This window comes from Panicum virgatum, chromosome 4N (assembly GCF_016808335.1).
Source record: "Panicum virgatum strain AP13 chromosome 4N, P.virgatum_v5, whole genome shotgun sequence".
Lineage (NCBI taxonomy): Eukaryota > Viridiplantae > Streptophyta > Magnoliopsida > Poales > Poaceae > Panicum > Panicum virgatum.
The window spans coordinates 3,585,956-3,607,168 of NC_053148.1; the positions used below are offsets into that span (position 1 = coordinate 3,585,956).

A 21,213-nucleotide genomic window follows, 5' to 3' on the forward strand; every position below is an offset into this window, starting at 1 on the left:
ATAGGCAGGCGTTTCACATGCATGTCTCCCGGCCGGAGATGTGACCATGCATGATGTTTGAACCGTCGGCGGAGTTCTCACAGTGCTGTGACGACGTAGTACTGTCGGGCGACTTTCTGACGGTGTGCCGTGTGGACGACATCAACCGAAGTGTTTTTTTTTAGCAAAATCAACCGAACTGGTGCGCGGCGGTGCCGACGGTAGACCTCACCGGTTTTATGGGCAGATTTCACAAACTTTTGACCTCATACGGCGCCGTCCGAGCAAGAAAGCCATAGCATCGTCGTCTCCACTGATCCTGCCACGCACGCACGGCGTGTGATCTCAATTTTTTACAGTGCCATTTGGCAGACCTGAAATCCTGAATGCTCATGTACCAGATGTGCTAGCAAAGACATTGCGATTGGGTTGGTCCTGAGCTTGTTCCGCGACGTGCGTGGTCTCCACCCGGCTTGGTATGGAGCGCGCCAACAGGCCGGCGACAGTTGCCTGAGGTCTCAAACAGCCTCTGTGACCTTGCCATTCGGCGACGGAACAGAACGTGACCTGCTCCTACGACGAGGGTGATGACCACGACAAGCAGCCTTCCTCAGTCGGTTTGAGGCACCCGCCGCGGCCGGCCATCATCATGAGCATGGCCGGCGAGGAGTACCGGCCGAGAGGTAGCGCCCACGCCGCTCCAGGAGACGATGAGCAGCGGCGCTGCGGACAAAACCGGCAACGAAGGCGGCCTCGCCATAGATAGAGTAGAGCTTTGATGAAGTCGGTTTGCGTTATGGACCATGGTTATCCGTTTCGTTCGTGCAAGGTTAGTAGGGAGATCGATGCCTGATGAACAAATGTGGACTGCAAATTTCTCTGCTTTTAGTAAGGAAAAAAAAAGACACTGGATTCAGCCGCAAACGTCTCACGCAGCTACGAACAGGAACTCATCAGCAAGTACAAAACCATCGCGGCTCATCATAAGGGAGAGCAAGTAATTAAGCAAGGAAGAACGCCCAGAAGCCGCCCGCCGCGGTGGCCACCGCCATCGCCCAGACAACGGCGCCGGCGGCCGGCGGCATGAGCGGCGCGACCCTGGACGCGAACATGGCCGTGAGCAGCGTCGTCAGCGCCCACACCGCCGCCCTGGCTCTCCGGCCGCCCCCGCCGGCGCGCTCGACCCTGCGGAAGCAGAGGAAGAGCAGCAGGAGCGCGGCGTCGGCGGCGAGCACGAACACCACGGAGCCCGCGTCGCCCCAGGAGTTCCAGATAGCGAGCGCCGAGTTGCACGCCAGCACGGCGAGGCCGATCTTGCTCAGGGCCGGCTGGCCGTCCATGGCGACGCGCAACTGCGGAGACCGGAACCGAGGACAGGCGGGTGTCCGTCGGCAACCATCTGTGAGCTGCGCTGCCTTACACGCACGCCTCTCCGCTTTATACTTTGGGACTAGGGAGCCGGCCGGGCCGAGCACGAAGAGGACCGAGAGGATCTCCTTCATGCACTGAAAGCTTCTCTGAAGTAGATAGAGGCGTGCTGACCGGTTTACAATCACTCATGCCAACTCGTTTGAGTATGTCTGAGGCATATTTTCCTTGTGACAAAATTATGCCATCGCATATCTTGCTGACTTCTATACCAAGAAAGTAGTGTAAGTCTCCCAAGTCCTTCAAGGCAAACTCTTTGTTTAAATCTAGCAGCAATGCCGTAGTTGCACTTTGTGTTGAGCTGGCCACAATGATATCATCAACATAAATAAGCACAAACATAGAAGTATTGCCTTTACTGTAAAAGAATAAATACGTATCTGCTTTAGAAGACTTGAATCCCATGCTATATAACTTTGTGCTCAACCTTGAGTACCATGCTCGAGGTGTTTGTTTAAGTCCATACAAAGCCTTGTCTAACTTGCAAACAAACTCAGGTCGAGATTTATCTTCATATCCTGGTGGTTGTTTCATGTAGACCTCTTCCTCCAAAAAACCACGAAGGAAAGCATTTTGAACATCTAACTGTCTGAGGCTCCATCCTCTAGAAACAGCTATGGACAAGATTATCCTTATCGTTGTGGCCTTAACTACAGGACTGAATGTGTCTTCATAATCTATACCATATCTTTGCTTGAAACCCTTTGCCACTAACCGAGCTTTATATCTATCAAGGCTCCCATCAGATTTCCTTTTGATCTTGTATACCCACTTACAATCTATAATATTGCTACCTTTCTTAGGAGGAACCAAGTGCCAGGTTTTATTTTTCATCAATGCTGAATATTCCATATCCATTGCCTCTTTCCAATTTTTATCACCTAAGGCCTCATCCAAATATTGTGGTTCACCAGATGATGTAAAGAAACTATGCTTGTATTTAATAGTACCATCTGTATATACCTTTTCCTTGTGTATCCCACTTTGGAGGCGAGTCCTTGGTCTTGTTGTTTCTGTAGTTGGTGCAGCAACTGATGACGCAGGTTGATCAGCCAGAGAAAATGTTGGTGGGAGATCCTCCACAGGAGCATCGCCGGGCATAGTCTGCTGCTCGCCCGGTGGACTGGAGCACGCGGCCTCTTCTGGTTCGTTGGTGGAGGGCGACGAGGGCGAGTTGCCGCCCAGATTTGCCGCGTCCTGTCGGTGGGCACCTGGGGTGAATCCCGGCGCAGATTCGCCTGAGTCACCTGGCATCGAATTGCCATGGGATCTGGTGCTAGGAGAACACACCGTGTCCACTCCAGGTACATCACCAGAGGATCCTGCATTATTATTTCCTGCAGGTATCTCAGCTGAATTGTTAGGCGAATTAAACATATGATCATTCATTGATTCTCCCCCATGATCAGATGATGGTAACAGTTCAGGAGGGAGAAGAGAAATTTCCGCTCGAAGACGGGTGCCTGCATTAGGGTGCATATGAGCAAAAGGAAAAATCATCTCATCAAAGACAACATCGCGAGAGATGTAGACCCTTCCTGTGGAAGGATCAAGGCACTTAAAAGCCTTTATGTAGATTACTGTACCCGAGGAACACACACTGTTTAGAGCGGAATTCAAGCTTATGAGCATTGTAGGGTCGGAGGTTTGGCCAACAAACGCATCCAAAGACACGTAAAGAAGAGTAATCTGGTTTTTGATGAAGTAAGCGCTCGAGAGGAGTTTCATGATGAATAACACGACTAGGTGTGCGATTTATAAGATAAGTGGCGGCTAGAAAGGCATCCTCCCAATATTTGAGAGGCATTGAAGCATGAGCAAGAAGCGCCAGGCCAACTTCAACAATGTGTCTATGCTTGCGTTCAGCGGCACCATTTTGCTGATGTGCATGAGGACAAGAAACAAGAGGCGAGATGCCAATGCGAGCAAAAAAAAGGAATTAAGTTTTTGATATTCGCCACCCCAATCGGTTTGAACCGCCACAATTTTCCTATTGAACATGCGTTCTACAAGATTTTGGAACTCACAAAACTTCTCAAAAACTTCAGATTTAAACTTGATAAGATAAACCCAAGTAAATTTGCTGAAATCATCAATGAAGCTAACATAATATTTCCTTCCTCCAATAGAAACAGGCGCAGGGCCCCAAACATCCGAAAAGATAAGTTGTAAAGGATGATTAGACACACTAGTGGACTTAGGATAGGGAAGTTGATGACTTTTTGCCTTTTGACAAGCATCACACACTAACTCTTTATTGAAATCATCTAAACAAGGTAAACCGTTGGTACTAATGACCTTGGACACAATAGAACTGGCAGGATGTCCCAGACGACTGTGCCACCTCTCAAAGGAAGGCTTGACATCACCAAAAGCTTGCTTTATTATGGATGCTGGAGGAAGAGGATAGAGGCCCTTGCGACAACTCCCTCTAAGTATGATGTTCTTCGTGGCCTGATCCTTTATCAAAAAATAATCAGGATGGAATTCAAGATACGCAGAATTGTCTTTAGCAAGACGATGAACAGATACTAGATTCTTAGCGGCTTTAGGAACATGAAGAACTTGATTAAGATGCAAGTTTCGAGTAGGGGTAGAAACAATAGAATGACCAATATGTTTAATCTCCATACCTGCACCACTTGCCGTATGAATCTGGTTGCCACCATTGTATTTGTCACGCATAGACAAATTCTTCAAGTTGCTGGTGATGTGATCAGTAGACCCGAAATCTGTGTACCAGGTAGCGTCGGCAGAGGAGGAACTCATGGCAGCAGCAACGTGACGATCTTCAGGCACATAGTTTTCATCAAACCCATGCCAGCAGTCAGGGGCCATATGTCCACTTTTAAAGCAGACGTGGCAGATCGGGCGCCCGTTGGAGTCGAAGCTTGATATGTTGGGGTAGTTCTTGTGTTGCTGCTGCTGGTTGGAAAAGTTGGGGTGCTGCTGTTAGCTGCGACCACGGCCTTGACCTTGGCCACGTCCAGGATTGGAGCGCCCAAGGCCACGCATCATCTGCTGGCCACCATAGTTCCTCTGCTGTCCATTGCCACGTCCTCCCCTTCCTGCAGAGTTAACAGATGATGGAGAACCACCACCTTGCTGCAGCTCTAATCTAGTTTCAAAACTTAGCAGCTGAGAGAACAATTCACGGAGAGAAATAGGTTCTACCCTAGTTACAAGAGCAGATGTTACAGCATTGTAATCTGAATCAAGTCCATTAAGGATAAAAGCTACCAATTCTTCATCATCTAATGGTGGCTTCCCAGCAGCAGCCATCTCATCTGCAAGGCCCTTCATCTTGCCGTAGTACTAGGCGATCGTCATGTTGTCCTTCTTGGTGGTGGCGAGTGCCAGACGGACATTGACCGTCGGTGCGCGCGTGTGAGAGGCGAACATGTCGCCAATCACCTTCCAAGCTTCAGCCGCCGTCTTGACAGAGGCAACCTGCGCCAAGATCTCTTTGGACAGAGACGAGAAGAGGAATCCTAAGACCTGTTAGTCAGAGGCAAACCACTCGTCGTAAACGGGATTATCCACCACCACGGGCTTGCCTGCCGCATCTTTCTCTTCAATTGTCGCAGCAGGAGCAACTGCTTTGCTAATGACAAAGCGCTCGAGCCTGGCACCCCGTAGCGTAGCCAGTGAAGGAGGATTGGAGTGTCAACGCAACTTGTATTGATCTCCTGTTAGTCTATATATACATGTACACAGCACAACGTGCGCCTATCCTAACGGACCAACATGATCCAGAAAAGTAGGATCGTGGAGCGAGTATACAGGGACGTGACCACGTCTCCAACACCCCCCGGCAGTCGTAGCATCGGGCGCTGAGATGCCAAGACTGGATCGAAACTCCTGGAACACCGAAGTAGGCAGTCCTTTTGTCATGATATCTGCAAATTGCTGGCTTGTAGGAACATGGAGAACACGAACATCGCCGACGGCCACCTTCTCTCGAACAAAATGAATGTCGAGCTCAATATGTTTTGTCCGCCGATGGTGAACTGGATTGGACGCCATGTACACGGAGGAGATGTTGTCACAGTACACCAGAGTAGCCTTGGCTACAGGAACAGATAGCTCACCCAAGAGTTGTTGAAGCCAGCAGCACTCGGACACGGTATTGGCGACAGCCCTGTACTCTGCCTCGGTACTGGAACACAACACTGTAGGCTGGCGCTTGGAGGACCAGGATACAAGTGCATCGCCAAGGTAGATGCAGTAACCTGACGTAGAGCATCGTGTGTCCGGGCAGCCCGCCCAATCTGCGTCGAAGTAGGCGACGATGTCTAGTGACTTTGAGACTAGGAGATGCAGACCGTGATCAGTGGTGCCCTGAATGTAGCGAAGAACACGCTTGACGAGAGCCAGGTGACCTTCACGTGGGTCATGCATATGCAAGCAGATTTGCTGCACGGCATGAGCAATGTCCGGCCGCGTGAGGGTTAGCCATTGAAGAGCTCCAGCGAGCTTCATGCACTCCGATGGACCAGAAATAGGTTCACCACTAGATGTTGACAGCTTGGGCTTGACGTCGATTGGCGTGGAGATCGGGCGGCAATTGGACATGCCAGCACGATCAAGCAACTCTTCAGCATATTGGGCTTGAGACAAGTGGAATCCGCTGGCAGACCACGTGACCTCAACACCGAGAAAGAAGTGAAGGTTACCCATGTCCTTGAGTGCAAATTCTGCTTGTAGCTCGGCGATGATGCGCTAAAGAAGAGCCGAAGAAGAAGCCATGATGATCATGTCGTCGACGTACAGGAGAAGGTAGGCCATCTCTGTCCCGCGACGAAGAACGAAGAGGGAAGTGTCGGAGCGCGTCGGCGTGAATCCAATCGTGCTGATGAACCCGGCGAAGCGCTCGTACCAGGCGCGTGGTGCCTGCTTGAGTCCATAAAGACTCTTGGACAGGAGGCAGACAGCGTCGGGTTTGTCTGGATCGACGAACCCCACCAGCTGCTGACAATACACGCGCTCGGAGAGGTTTCCATGCGGTGAGCAGTTGTGAGGACGAACGCAAAGGGTAGAGATCACCATTGCTTTCACATCACAGAATCACCTCCTTTGGAATGAATATCCTTTATGGAAAAGCCAGAAGAGACAAATTCAACGGTAATGGCATTATCACGGGTAAGGGCACGAACAGAAACAAGGTTCTTAATTAAATCAGGGGAAACGAGAACATTGTTGAGGTGCAATGCATTGTGAGAGGTGGGAATAGAGGAGATGCCTGTATGAGTGATGGGAAGAGAAGCTCCATTGCCAACAACAATGGAGGTGGGTAGAGAGGAGGGGGAGATAGAGTGAAGATGAGCAGGGTTAGAGGATATGTGGGACGACGCACTAGTGTCGAGGTACCAGTCGGAGGTGCTGCCAGCAGGGTTGGAGGCGATGTTGTTCAGTGCCGCGAGGAGGGCGCTGTGATCCCAGGGTTGCGGTGTCGCAGACGATGCACCGGCGTTGGAGGGGAGTTGGGCCGCAAACGCCTGCTGTTGCGGCAGACCGGGCCTGGGCCCGAGAACACCAGCAGCCAGGACGCGGAACGGCATGGGCCAGGCCTGCACCATGCCGGTCCACGGGTTGAACCCAGCCTGCCACTGGGCCGCAGATGGAACCGGAGGACGGGCGGTGGAGGTGCCAGCGCCGTCGGCGCCGCCAGTGGGTCTGGCAGTGGCGGGGTTCGACGATGATCCGCCGGTGGAAGGTGGCTTCCCTTTCTTCCTCTTCTTATTGGTGGTGGCACCGGCGGGCGCGCTCGGAGACGAGGGTGACGACGAAGGGCGCCCGGCGTAGAGAGCCTAAGCGGCGGCGCCGAATTGCTTCTCTTGATTCTTGAGACTTTTCTCCTCAAGAAGAAGTTGAGAGCGCACCTTGCGGAAGGAGGGAAGGGGATCTTGCGTGTTGATGGAGGAGATCATGTGGCGAAGTCTAGGGTTGAGGCCGCGCAGCAAGTTCACCACTTGATTATCTTCACGAATGGGATGGCCAACATCAGCGAGTTTGCCGGCCAACACCTTCAGTTGGGAGCAGTACTCGGTCACGGAGAGATCGCCCTGTAGGAGGGAGCGAAACACCGACTCGAGATGGACGGCGCGTGTGAGTCGGTTGTCATGGAAGAGTTCCTCAATCGCTGTCCAGACGGCGAGCGCGGTGTCGTTCTGCTCCATGACGATGTCGACAAGCTCGGTGGAGATGGTCATGTAGAGCCAATTGACGATGCACTCGTCGATCATGGCCCATTCAGAGTCGGAGAAGCGAGGGGTGGCGGTGCTGCTGATGACATGATCCCGAAGGCCGAACTTGCCGAAGACCGTGTCGAAGAGGCGCCGCCATTGAGAGTAGGAGGTGTTCTCGAGATCAAGAACGATATGAACATGAGCGCGAATGTTCACCGTCTGGATCTGGGCGAGAGAGATGGTGGGGTTTGGAGGAGGGGGTGGCAGTCCCATGTTTGCATGCGAAGAAGATCGCCGATGGGATCAGGGGATTGCGCGGTGGAGGAGCTGGAGCTGACGTCCATGGCAGCGGAAGGAGGCGAGAAAGGTGATGAGAATGGGTTAACAAACTCGTCGGATTCCCCATCTGATACCATGAAGGAGGATTGGAATGTCAACGCAACTTGTATTGATCTCCTGTTTGTCTATATATACATGTACACAAGCACAACGTGCGCCTATCCTAACGGACCAATGTGATCCAGAAAAGTAGGATCGTGGAGCGAGTATACAGGGACGTGACCAAGTCCAACAGCTAGGACTTGCGCCGACCACATTGCGTGATTCTGACACATCAGCTTCTCGGTAACTTGGAGACCGAGGAGCGGGTTGGCGGAGAACGAGCTGGACGCCATGGATGGATCCTAGTTCACCGGAGCTCTGATTACCATGTAAAAATCAGAGGCGCTATGGAAGGTAGATGGGAACGTCGCCCTTGTTTCTTAGGCACGACGATTTCGTGTTAATCTGGGCGCAATGCGCAATGATTACATATATAATCTCAAGAGAGTCCGGCTTAGAGATAACTACAAACAGAAATTACAAGTCTTATCTGTACACGACGTACAACAACTTAATCTCTAAGCCGGCCATATCTTGGACTATGATTTGTTACAACTCGTTTAACAGCGTCCATCCCCTCCATCGCGCAGTTCGCCGGCGGGCACCGGAGCTCCGACCCTGCCGCCGGCCGGCCTCTCCTTCCGTGTAGAGATATGATCGATCTGCCGCACGCATGCGGCGGCTTGCTATTGGCGCTGTTCAAGTTTCAACGTGATCCAGATAGAAGAATTGACGAAACCATCCAGTCCAGGAGACGGGGCCCGTGCTTGCCGGCGCAAGCGGCGCGGCCATGACCTGAAAACAGGCTAGGGGTTGATACTACTGTATTTGCAATTGCATTGGCTGCCTCCCAGCCACTCCATAGTACACGCGTACTGTCCAAGCAGCAGTAGTACAAGAGTTTTTTCTTCTTCCAAGAAGCAGCAGTACAACAACTTGTCAAACTGCTCGCTTCAGCGCGCCATGTGAAGTTTACCAAGTCATGCATGCTCACAATGATCTGCCGTTCAACGTCAAAACTAACTTTGTTCCAAGAAACGAGGAACACGACGAAGAATCCGGCCGGCGGCGGCGAGGCAAGTACAAAGGGGAGAAAACAGATGGAGACACGCCCCACAGGAAACGACACAGGACTCTGACGGCGACTATCATGGACTGAGAACGAATTGAAGGCCCAGAACAGAACCCGACAACTCCTGGAGGGAGACGAAGAGCAGCAGGACGGACGGTGGCCGAGACTGCCAAACGCAACCATTTTGGCCTTTCTGGGGATCTCGACGTATGTACGCACGGCAGCGCAGTGGCTGTTTTTCTAAATTTCTCGGGGCCAAACATGTAGTAAAACACTAAAACGTCGGTTTGAATTGCCAAAGGCCGTCATTTGCAAATCGCCATTAAAAACTACAGCAATATGAACGGACAGGCCGTAATTCTGCCTCCATTACCGGACAGGCAAGCAAGCGTGCATCACGTGCACATAGGTCAAAGGCAGCACAGGATAAACTTGTGTTCCAAGAGCAGTCCAATTAGTACTTCTCCTCCAAGGAAGTTTTCCCATTATTCAACACTACAAGTTAAAGTTATTTTTCTAAGAAAAAGTGCAATGCAAATTTGAGTTGCACTTGGCCGGCCGAACGACACAGTAGTACATCTACACAGATCTAATTGGGCTAACTGAAGCGCATGATTCCATTTCAGAGGTGTTGGCTGTTTTCGCTGGAGGAAAATTCCCTACGGCGGTGCCGCACAGCGCTGGTCGCTGGAGGTGACCTCTGCGACGGAGCCGAGCAGGAATTAGCAACGCGGCGTGATCCTAGGCGGCGCTATGCTGTGCGGCACCGCCGCAGGGAAATTTCTTCCGTTTTCGCTCCACTGGGCTCGTTATTGTTATATGCGTAGCTTGCTCAAGGTCATATCAACAAAATGGTGCCATTGGCATATATTGTACAATGGAAAAATCATCTTCAATTAAATGGGGGTATATATAATTACTTGGATTTGTCTATCCTATTTTGCTCTAGCAATAAATGTGGCTAAGCATATCCTAACTAGATTAAAATGAACTATGTAAAGAGGATCACCTTGGATTTTAAGTATTTCTTTTTGTTTGTATAGAACGACCAGTGGTGTAGCAGCACCGCTCAAATTAAACCGGTTTAAGTGTGCTAATTATCATCTTAATACTTAATCAAGTTACTGTGCACTTAAAACGGTGTAATCTGACAGGCTGTCGGGTAAATCCCGATTAAACTACTGTACTCCAGGATCATAATTGCACTAGTAGACCCGTACGAAGACGAGCACAGGTGATACCAGCATACAGAAATCTTCAAATTAATTTACAACACCGATTTTACATAAAAGCTTTAAGTATAAACGACAGAGTTCAAAACACAGCGGAAGTTTAAAACCGAGTTCGAAAAACAATACGATAACCACCACGACGATACAAGGTGAGCTCCACATCCTGCCCACCGATATGATGCCAACCTGCTCGATCTTCACGGGAAAGACGAGGCCCACTCGACGGTCCACCCAGGAGGAAGCGGTTGTCCAATCCAGGACGCACAGACCTCCTCGAAGTCAGCGGGGACACAACCTGCTCAGGAGGGTTACAACAACAACCCTGAGTATACTAATACTCAGCAAGGCTTACCCGACTTTGGGTATACATAGCCCATTACCTAAACATGCAAAGCTTTTTGGCTCTGGAGTTCTTTTGCTGAAAGGCTGCTAGAAGTGAATCCTTACTTTCAATATTTTAGCTCCATTTAGTACAGCGAGTATTAACTAAATTCGCCTGAACATCTAGAGCACACAGGGTGGATCAGATTATCCTTCAGTAACTCACCGCCCAACCTTTTCTATTCCATTCTCATTCCACTTTCTTACTACGATGTGACACAGTGACCAAGGCTCTCGTATCCGCGAGTCACGGCGAATCGATCCGATTTAACCTTGCAAGGTGGACCTAACTCACATGACACGTGAAAACCCCGTCGGGCCCCACACGTCAACTGTTCCCATCATCACCCCGATGTCTGAATCACGCCTGCCAAAACCCGGGTGAAGGGTGTTATCGCCATAAATTAACAGGGTTAATTTATGGGCCGAAAGTAAGATGGGCTTAAAGCAGAAGATTGAAGAAGACTTGTAAATCGGCTCCTGCGTGAGCATCTGGGCCACGTGGGCCATGAATCCATAGATTTAGTTCAAGATTAGAGATAGAGTCCAATCGGGACATGATTAGTTTAGATTGTTTCCCAAGTCTCCGGACTATAAATATGTACCTCTTTGTTATTCGTAAAGGGAGAGCGTCATCACGTCTCGCAAACAACAACTCTCGGGGCATCGCCACCCCTAATTTTAGGCCATGCTGCCCTGATCGCTTCTTGCGATCAGGGCAGTGTTGTTCTTGCTTTTACCTTGGTATTACTCGTACTGAAGTGTTTTTTATGGCGAGTAATGCTAGTTATCCTGATATTCGTAGCATGGCTTTTAGTACATCTGTTGTGCTTTGTTGCTTATCATCTACGAATGTCACGTTGTCTCTGTGCCGTCACGTTTCGATCTTATGCTAGTTCTTGTCATATAGAATTAGTCGCACAGAGGCAACACCCTGCTTCTTTTATGTCTAGTAGATCTAATCTATTATGGTTTGCTCTTATCTTAGGAGTTGGCGTAATATCTGCTAGGTTAGGCCTTGCAAACGGATTGGATGATCCGGTGGCGTAGTAGATGCTTTATCTTAGCCTTGATAGGGATTGTTCTGGGAATCGGCTCTTGCTAGTTCTTAGGCCTCTGTTTTGGGTTTCGATTCAGTTGTCTGTTACGTTCATTAGGCCTAGTCACGTGTAGAATGTTCCGATCTAGCAGTGAAGCTTTTACCATCGTGGATTAGATTAGCTAGATTTAATTGAAGCAGCTTTTTAGTTATTTGCTTTATTCATCAGTATATGGATAGATGCAGATCCAATCCGACACCGGGACTTGATCGGCTCTTTAAAGCCGATGCAAGAGTCGTCTCGGGGAGCCGACCACGGCTCGGACTTACGTTTACACGTGTCTTTGTACGCAGAAAACTGTTTGGAGCACGTTCACACCCTCCTGATCGGGTATAGGTCAGGTGGCACGCCCGGTTTTCCATAGAACCTCCGGGCGCGTTACGGAATTGCGGGCCTTCGACGAGGGAGCAGTGCCTGCCAGCGCCCCGGCAACCTCCCGGCTCTTCTTGTTGCCCGTCGCTGCTTGCCGGTGGGTTTCGACCGACAACACATTCTGGCACGCCCGGTGGGACCCTTCTCGGCAACAACGTCCACTGCAACAATGACTGGAGCTCAAGATCAAGAACCCGCTCCCAAGCCCGTCACGTATGAAGAGCTCTCTCCTGAACATAAGAAGAAGTATGATGAGATAAAAGCTCTGCTGGAAGCCGATCTCATCGGCTCTTTTGAGAGGACCCGCAACCATGGCATCAGATGGAAGGGGTTCTCGCCAGAAGGCGCTCTCGACAACGTGGATCTGTCTGTAGCATCAGAGGAGCGCACCAAGGCCCTGCGTCAGGAGATGAACTACATGGTGGCCCATTCGCTTCATCGGCACTCTCAGAGCCTGATGAACAAGCTTGAGCTCATGGTGCATCGCGTCATGCAGGAGATAATCAAGAACCAGTACTCTCCATCGGGGCCAACCCTGGGGAGTCACACAGAGGAAGCTGCGCTGCATTCTAGACCGGTATTGCCATTCTCGTTTGCGGCCCCAAAACCACAGAATTCACCGATCTACGTCGTCCACAAGATCGGCGGTGATCCTGGAGAAGGCCAATTCCTCACCGAGCCACCCAAGGAGATTCCGCACGGCTACACGTGCACCTACATCCCTGACAGCATCAATCCAACACGCTCGGTGCAGATGGTAAACCCAGGAGCTTCTGGAGCAGACGCGGAGAAACAAGCGTGGCTGGCAAAGTACGCTACTGGGCCGAGTGCTGAGCCATCGGCCCCAGGAGTTCTTAGTGTGGAGCAGGTCAGTGCAATACTGAGAGACCAGTTCGGCATCCTGCCCAAGAGGAAAGCGATCGGCTCTTCCAAGCCGTATCCAAGCGACTATGACTTGATCCCACTGCCTCCCAAGTATCGGCTTCCTGAGTTCACCAAGTTCAACGGGTCAGAAGGAGCCAGCTCCATAGAGCATGTGAGCCGATACTAAACGTAGCTTGGGATGATTTCAGTGTCGAATCCTCTGAGGGTCCGGTTCTTCGGCCAATTCCTTACAAGCCCAGCTTTCGGATGGTACGTGTCATTGGCTCCAGATTCGATTCGAACTTGGAGGCAGCTAGAAGATCAATTCCATACCCAGTACCACTCGGAGGCTGCTGAAGCTGGAATTGCCGACCTCGCCCAAGTCAGGCAAAAGCGAGGAGAGACCGTGTCGGAGTACATACAGCGCTTCAGGGAAGTCAAGAATCGATGCTACTCATCGCGTATCACAGAGAAGAAGGCAGTCGATTTGGCAGTTCTGGGACTCGCTAAGCCGATCAAGGATCTGGCTTTTCAATTGGAGTTCACGTCTCTGGCGCACCTGGTGCAGAAGCTTACGGCATATGATCATTATCATCCTGAGCTGTACTAAGACAAGTTCAAGCGCCATGTAAATATGGCCCAGGCAGAAGAATCTGGTGACTCTGGCAAGGAGCAAGAAGTGGCCGTAGCAGAGTGGACTCGGGGGGCAAACACTGTCCCGTGCAAGTGGATCAAACAGTAGGGGCTTGTAAAGGGCTTCGACTTTGATGTGACGAAAGCAGAGCAGATATTTGATCTGCTCCTCAAGGAAAAACAACTGAAGCTCCCAGAGAATCACAAGTTACCGACGGCACAAGAGCTGCAGGGGAGGCCGTACTGCAAATGGCACCACTCATTCATTCATGCCACGGGTGAATGCAAGGAGCTGCGTCGTCAGATCCAATCGGCTATCGAGCAAGGCCGATTAATCCTGGCTCAACACACAATGAAGGTTGACACGAAGCCCTTCCCGCAAGCTAATGTCCTGGAGTTGTCGAACTTCGGATCCGAGGGCCAGGATCTAGCATTACAGGTCAACATGGTGGGACCCATGCGTCGCCATGACAAGCAGAGGAGAGAGGCCGCTTCTGGCAAACGGCCGCAGGATGAACGCGAGCTAGAGCAGCGACATGTGACTGAAGAGCAAGTGCGTCACATCCGCAACCAGCTTACAGCTTCTAATCGGCTTCTGGGAAAGTACCAGTACCAGTACAAGCTGCACCGCCGGTACGAATCGAAAGAGGACGAGTACGAGCACCGCACAGGAAGGACACTGGGGAGACGCCAGGCTATACGCGACCACTGGCATTGCCCGTTCTTCAGGTATTGCTGGAACTCCGGCATGAGCCGATTGCCTACTATAGATGATTGCTTGGAGTGTAGGCCTCGAGGGCGCCAGCGGGACGAGACATCGGTATTCCGGCGCTTAGGCCCCAGAACACGTCAAGACGATCATGTGAGGCGCCCATCCAGGGGTGATTCCGAGCCAGAAGAAGAAGACAGGTACCATCGCCCACGGTGGTGTCCTGACGGGCTTAATTGCTCGCACAAGCGCAGAGTGCAGCGTTTGCGCAACTTGGAAGAGGCGGAAGCAAAGTACCTCGACGTGCTGAGGAAGGCGCGTCCGGATCTCGCAGAGTAGGTCAGGCGACCGCGAAGGGAGGAGAGGCGCCCTCCAAGGAAGGAGTGGTGCCCCAAGCAGACAAAAGCCGATGAGAAGCCATCGGCTGATGTGAATATGGTGTTCGTGCTCCCATCGGAGTTTCGGGCACCCCAATCGGAAGAGTTGGCCATCGCGCAGCTGGATCTCGGCCCGCAGCCGATCATCTTCGAGAAGCCCAAGGAGAAGAGCTACAAGCACCTGAAGGGGTTATATCTCAAGGGCTTCATCAATGGCAAGCCTGTGAACAGGATGTTAGTCGACACTGGTGCCACAGTCAACCTGATGCCATACTCTGTGCTGCGCCGATTGGGTCGTTCTTCTGCCGATCTGATCAAGACCAATGTGATGCTTAATGACTTCAACGGACAACCATCAGAAGCATTGGGTGTTCTTAATGTGGAGCTGACAGTTGGCCGCAAGACGATCCCGACTTCGTTCTTCATCGTCAACAGCAAGAGTACATACACGGTGTTGCTTGGGAGGAACTGGATTCATGCCAACTGTTGTATCCCTTCCACAATGCATCAGTATCTCATCCAATGGGATGGCGATGAAGTGGAGGTAGTCCGTGCAGATGACTCCAGCGAGGTATCCCTCGCAGACATGAATGCTTGGGATGCGGATGGGCAAGAGCCGATCTCAGGGATCGCCCTGGAAGATTGTGATCGAATCAAAGCGACAAAAAATGGACTGAGGCTGGTCTTATCCACTGGCCTCATAGAGTAGACACATCCTGGCATGCTGATAGAGAGGCCGGTCCCATCGACCGGCCCCAAAAAATAGAAAAATCCTGTTTGTGTTCGGAATTCTTACATCATGTACATACGATGGCCTGCTCTGGCAGTTGGCCTCTCATCGACTATTTGGTTCCGAATGATAATGGAAGTATAGGAGCGGCCAGCTCGTGCGGTTGGCCGAATAATTTTTCTTGTCATCTCCCTGTGTTTGCCGCTGATCTTGTGGATAATGAAGACTCGCCTGCGTTCGCAGCTGGTTTTTCAGACGACGGCAAACTAGGATACGGGTTCACGTCAGCTGACGATTTGGAAGAGGTTGACATCGGTCCTGGGGATAAGCCACGGCAGACATTTATCAGCAAGAAGTTGGATCCGGTCTTGCGTGAGGAGATGATTGCATTACTGAAAGAGTACCGGGACTGTTTCGCATGGACTACACTGAGATGCCCGGTCTGGATAGAAGCATCATCGAGCATCGGCTCCCGCTCAAGAAGGGGTTTCGTCCATTTCAGCAACGAGCACGTCAGATGAAGGCCGAAGTCCTAGAAGAAGTCAAGAAAGAGGTGGAGAAGATGCTGGATGCTAGGTTCATCAGGCCTTGCCGTTATGCAGAATGGATCTCCAGTGTGGTACTGGTGCAAAAGAAGGATGGCCGATGGCGTGTCTGCGTCGATTTTAGAGATCTCAACAGAGCAATGCCGAAGGATGAATACCCGATGCCTGTTGCAGAGACATTGATCAACGCAGCTGCTGGCCACAAAATGATGAGTTTCATGGACGGCAATGCTGGTTACAACCAGATCTTCATGGCCCCGGAAGACGTGAACAAGACCGCGTTCAGAGTGCCAGGCGCGGTCGGCTTGTTCGAGTACTTGGTTATGACCTTTGGACTGAAAAATGCCGGTGCAACGTACCAACGTGCCATGAATTACATTTTTCATGATCTCATCAGCAAATTGGCAGAAATCTACATTGATGATGTTGTGGTCAAGTCCAAATCAGCTGGGGGGCATCTAGAAGATCTGCGCCAAGTTCTGGAACGGACTTGAAGGTTTGGGCTCAAAATGAACCCAAAGAAGTGTGCCTTCGGCGTATCGGCCGGTCAATTTCTGGGATTCCTGGTGCATGAACGGGGAATCGAGATCGGCCTAAAGAGTCAAGAAGCTGTGAGGACAATGAAACCACCTACTACGAAGAAAGAATTGCAGAAGCTCAACAGCAAAATTAACTTCGTCAGACAATTTATCTCTAATCTGTCTGGGCGCATTGAGCCGTTCATGGGTTTGATGAAGATCAAATCCGATGACGAGTTTCGCTGGGGGGCAGAACAGCAGCAAGCTTTTGATGAAATCAAAGAATATTTGTCAAAGCCTCCAGTGTTGGTTCCTCCTCAGCATGATAGGCCGTTTTACGTATTCCTATCCGTGGGTGACACTTCCATTGCTTTAGTGTCGGTCCAGAAGCATGACGGCCAGGAGAGGGTGGTTTTCTACCTCAGCAGACGCATGTTAGACGCCGAGACCAGGTACCCTGAAATCGAGAAGCTTTGCCTTTGCTTATACTTTACATGTACGAAGCTTCGTCATATTTTGCTCTCGACGGAAACAATTGTCATATGCAAATCGGATGTCATAAAGCACATGTTGTCGGCTCCTGTCCTGAAAGGCCGACTTGGAAAATGGATGTTTGCATTATCAGAGTTCGATATCCGGTACCAGCCTGCAAAAGCAGTCAAAGGACAAGCGCTGGCAGATCTTGTTGCAGACAGGATCAGCACTGATATTGCTGCGGTATTTATTCGTGCTTGGGCTATGTTCTTTGACGGATCGGCTTGTGATGATGGGTGCGGTGTGGGAATTCTATTGGTGTCGCCTCGTGGGGCGACTTACTTCTTTTCTATCAGAATGACTGCCCCATGCACCAATAATCTGGTGGAATATGAAGCCGTTCGCAGAGGGATGGAACTACTCCTCGAAGCTGGAGCAGAAGCGGTGGAAATTTTTGGAGATTCGAAGTTGGTGATTTCTCAGCTCATGGAGGAATATAGATGTGAGAGTGAGGCTCTTTTTCCAATATGGGTGCAGTGCCGTGAGTTGATGTCACGATTCAGGTACATCAATTTCCACTGGATACGCAAGACTCTGAACATTGAAGCCAATGATTTGGCACAGATGGCTTCTGGTTACAAGGAGACAGCCGATGGAGTCGATGTGGAGGTTCAGTTTCTAGAACCCGGAGACTGGAGAGCCGATATCTTCAATTACTTGAAAGATTCGGCTCGGGGGGGCACCCAGAAGGATAAGACTCAAGGCCATGAAGTATGTTCTGATAGGGGATGACATGTTCTACAGGACCTTGGAAGGACTACTGCTTAAATGTCTGGGACCTTCAGAGTCAAATCGGCTCTTGCATGAGGTTCATGAAGGAGCCCGCGGTACTCACCAATTGGCTCATAAGATGAAGTGGCTGATTAGGCGATCGGGTTATTACTGGCCCACTATGCTTGAAGATTATTTCAAATATTATAAGGGATATCAAGCATGTCAGAGATTCGGCAAGATTCAGATAGTGCCAGCATCAGTACTGAATCTGATCATCAAACCGTGGCCATTCAGAGGTTGGGCCATGGACATGATTGGTCAGATCAACCCGTCGTCTAGCAAGGGTCACCAATGGGTCTTAGCTGCTATAGATTATTTCACAAAGTGGGTAGAGGCGGTGCCCATGAGGTCAGTAGCATCGAGAGATGTGATCGGCTTTGTCAAAGAACACATCATCCACAGATTTGGGATCCCTCAGACCATTACGACCGATGGAGGATCGGTCTTTATATAAGAGGAGTTCAGAAAATTTGCCGATGACATGGGGATTAAGCTGATCAGATCATCTCCGTATTATGCCCAAGCTAATGGACAAGCTGAAGCATCCAACCAGAGCCTTATCAAGCTCATAAAGAGAAAGATCGATAAATATCCTAGGCGCTGGCATGAGGTGTTGTCAGAAGCTTTGTGGGCATATCGTATTTCATGTTACGGGTCCACCCAGACATCGCCGTACCATTTAGTCTATGGCCAAGACGCTGTGCTACTATGGGAGATCACGGCCGGATCAAGGCGTGTTGAATTTCAGAATGATTTATCTGTTGAACAGTATGCAACCTTGATGAATGACAACGTGGAGGACCTGACGGAGCTAAGACTTTGGTCATTGGAGAAGATCAAGGAAAATAAGGCTAAAGTTGCTCGTGCATACAACAAGAAGGTCAAGCCTAAGGATTTCCAGGTGGGAGACTTGGTTTCGGAGGCAGTATTGCCGTTGGGAACTAAAGATAAAAAGTTTGGTAAATGGTCTCCAACTTGGCATGGGCCGTACAAGGTTGATCAAGTTTTGCCTGGGAATGCATACATGCTCGAGGAATTGGACGGTGTCAAGTTTCCTGTCGCTGTCAACGGTCAACATCTCAAGAAGTATTTCCCGAGCATATGGGAAGGCGAGTAACAAGAGCCGATAAGATCCATCTGGCTGTAATCATGACATGCCAACACGTTGAGTTGGCCAGTAAAAAAAATGATGATGACAAGCCAACACGTTGAGTTGGCCAGTAAAAAAAATGATGATGATAGGCCAACACGTTGAGTTGGCCAGTAAAAAAAAGAGAAGATAGGCCAACACGTTGAGTTGGCCGACAAAAAAAAAGCATATGAGAAGTAAGATAGCCGATGTGTAACCATCGACTTAAGATGTTTTTAAAACAGTTGCGAGTTTCAGGTTAACAGGCAGTACTCATTATCTCTTGAGCCTATCTACTGGTTCAGGAATTCTTCTATGGCATGGATGGCTTCAGTACGGACGGCGTCTGCTCGTGCTACAATCGCTTCGTCATCCTTGTCGTCGCCTGTAACTATCTACCGACTCAAGGGCCTTGCACTTTTGGGTAATGTCAGCTTTCATAGAAGCTTGAGAGCGACGTGCTTCCATCCTTTGTTGTGCTTTACTTACTTCTATCTGAAAAAATGGAAGGTTGCTGGCTGGCCAGAGTTTGATTTGCAATGGCTCCGGGAGTTGGGATTCTATTTGCTCGAAGATGTTTTTTATCTTGCTGGAATCATCAACTAGAGCGGTAATTGGAGCAGATAGAAGATCCTTGATGAGTTCAAGCTGACGTGCCAAGTTAGCCGATTTCTACAGAGATGATGTTTCTGCTCCAGGGACAGTCAGACCCATTGATGCAGGGTCAAAGGAAAGCAAACCTGAAATGTCAAAGCTCTATGGGCATATCTGGAGTTAGAACAAGATGCATTTATGAAGCTATCGGCTAGTTCAGAATTGGTTTTGGAATGTTACCTGTTCTGAAGAAGAGGTGTTGGACGGTTCAAGAGCAATTGTCCTGTTAGAGCTGGTGTTGACGTCAAGGACATCTACTGCATCGGCTTGTTCTTCGTTTGTCTCCATTAGTGCATCAGGAGTTGCAGCTATCTCATATTGTTCCAGGCTTTCTGCATTGGGGATGTCTTCCGCTGCGTCCTGGGAATAAAATTACAGTCAACCAGGGTACATATGTATAAAAGATAAGTTCTTGAATGATGAGTTACCTAGTTGGTGTTGGACTCTGATGGACTCGGAGAAGATGGTATTGGTTTCTTGATGACACGCCTCGTGATCATCTTCCTTTTCTTGGTCAAAACTCGGGGGGCAACTCTTGCAGGAGTTTGTCTTCGCTTGGAAGCCGACTGAAGTAAGTCTGGCTGAACAGTCATTATCACTTTCTTCATTGGTGGTGATCCTTTGCAGAAGAGTACATCAGGAGCAGCTGGAAGAAAGTGGAATGGCTCCCCGGTGCTGGTCGTAGGTTCTGGACCATCTTGTTGCTGCTAACAGAATGAGCAATATTAGTCATGCAAAGGATGGAGGACTTAGAAGGATGAATGCATAAATTCAGTATCTCTTCCTCGGGGATTACATATTCAAGATCGATTTGCTGCAGTCGAGGACCTTGAGCTTTTCCGAAGACATGAGTTTTCCACATGTTCCACCAAGTATCAAACCCGATTGATGAAGAGGTGAAGGACAAATCGGCTGGTATTGGAATGTGGAGATTATCAAACATGCTGTAGCATCTCGAGCTGGTGAGACCATCAGGCAGATCGGCTCTACTCTCCACCAAGTGGTGAATATGGAAGTGGGGAGGAACCTGTCCTAGGCCAAATTGCCGAGCTGCTATGACTGGTTGGTAAGATTCATAACCTGGCTTGATAATTCTATTAGAGGTGCTGATGCCAACGGGGAGGAAGCCAGGTCGAATCATCAAAGAATACAGATGCCGAGTGCTGTCGTCATTGGCAAAGTTATCTAATCTGAAGGCAGTTGGGTTTTCAAAGGATTCAGATTCAGTAAATGGGAAATAAAGGGGATTATCTAGTCCTTTGTAGAAGATTCTGAACCAATTTGTTGCATCTGTTGAATTCAATTTACTGCCATGAAGACTGAATAAAGCTTGGCCATAACTAGTACATCTAATTGGTTTGCCATTCTCATCAGGAAAGGAGTTCTTGGTCAGGCCTTGGAAGTTGGGAATATGGTGCTAGAAGTACAGTTGTGCCCACAACTGAATGAACCACCAAGGGCCTCCAGTTCTCAGTTTCTTGTGGTTAAGCAAGTTAGATGTCATCAAATGGAGATATCTGTATGTTTCTCTAAGGAAAAGTTTGCCTAGGCCGGTGTGATTACCATGGGCCAGGTGATAGGCCAAGGGGAGATAGTTCTTAGTTGGAGCTAAA

At 49.8% G+C, this 21,213-nt stretch overlaps 3 protein-coding genes and 1 non-coding gene across 4 annotated transcripts; all 4 read right to left on the minus strand.

Annotated features, from left to right (window-relative positions):
* Positions 1–849: 849 nt before the first annotated feature.
* Positions 850–1,370, minus strand: LOC120671106. Its single transcript, XM_039951345.1, has one exon. The coding sequence runs from the start codon at positions 1,317–1,319 to the stop codon at positions 981–983; it is 339 nt and encodes a 112-aa protein (XP_039807279.1). The 5' UTR covers positions 1,320–1,370; the 3' UTR covers positions 850–980.
* Positions 1,371–4,529: 3,159 nt separating this feature from the next.
* Positions 4,530–4,668, minus strand: LOC120671703. The gene has a single exon (XR_005673799.1). It is a non-coding gene; the product is annotated as a small nucleolar RNA Z247 (small nucleolar RNA).
* A 54-nt stretch (positions 4,669–4,722) lies between these two features.
* Positions 4,723–6,087, minus strand: LOC120670457 (uncharacterized mitochondrial protein AtMg00810-like). Its single transcript, XM_039950555.1, has 2 exons — positions 5,347–6,087; positions 4,723–4,905 (listed from the first exon to the last, which is right to left on the minus strand). The coding sequence occupies exons 1-2, from the start codon at positions 6,085–6,087 to the stop codon at positions 4,723–4,725; spliced, it is 924 nt and encodes a 307-aa protein (XP_039806489.1).
* A 1,130-nt stretch (positions 6,088–7,217) lies between these two features.
* LOC120670460 lies at positions 7,218–7,868 on the minus strand. Its single transcript, XM_039950558.1, has one exon. The coding sequence runs from the start codon at positions 7,866–7,868 to the stop codon at positions 7,218–7,220; it is 651 nt and encodes a 216-aa protein (XP_039806492.1).
* Between the last annotated feature and the right edge of the window lie 13,345 nt (positions 7,869–21,213).

Bases quoted from the DNA above. Each gene is read 5' to 3' on its own strand.
- LOC120671106 (XM_039951345.1), bottom strand. From the start codon at position 1,319: ATGGACGGCCAGCCGGCCCTGAGCAAGATCGGCCTCGCCGTGCTGGCG.
- LOC120670457 (XM_039950555.1), bottom strand. From the start codon at position 6,087: ATGGGTAACCTTCACTTCTTTCTCGGTGTTGAGGTCACGTGGTCTGCC. The intron at 4,906-5,346 runs GTTCGTGTTCTC...TCTGACTAACAG, and splicing joins AGAAGGTGGCCGTCGGCGAT to GTCTTAGGATTCCTCTTCTC.
- LOC120670460 (XM_039950558.1), bottom strand. From the start codon at position 7,868: ATGGGACTGCCACCCCCTCCTCCAAACCCCACCATCTCTCTCGCCCAG.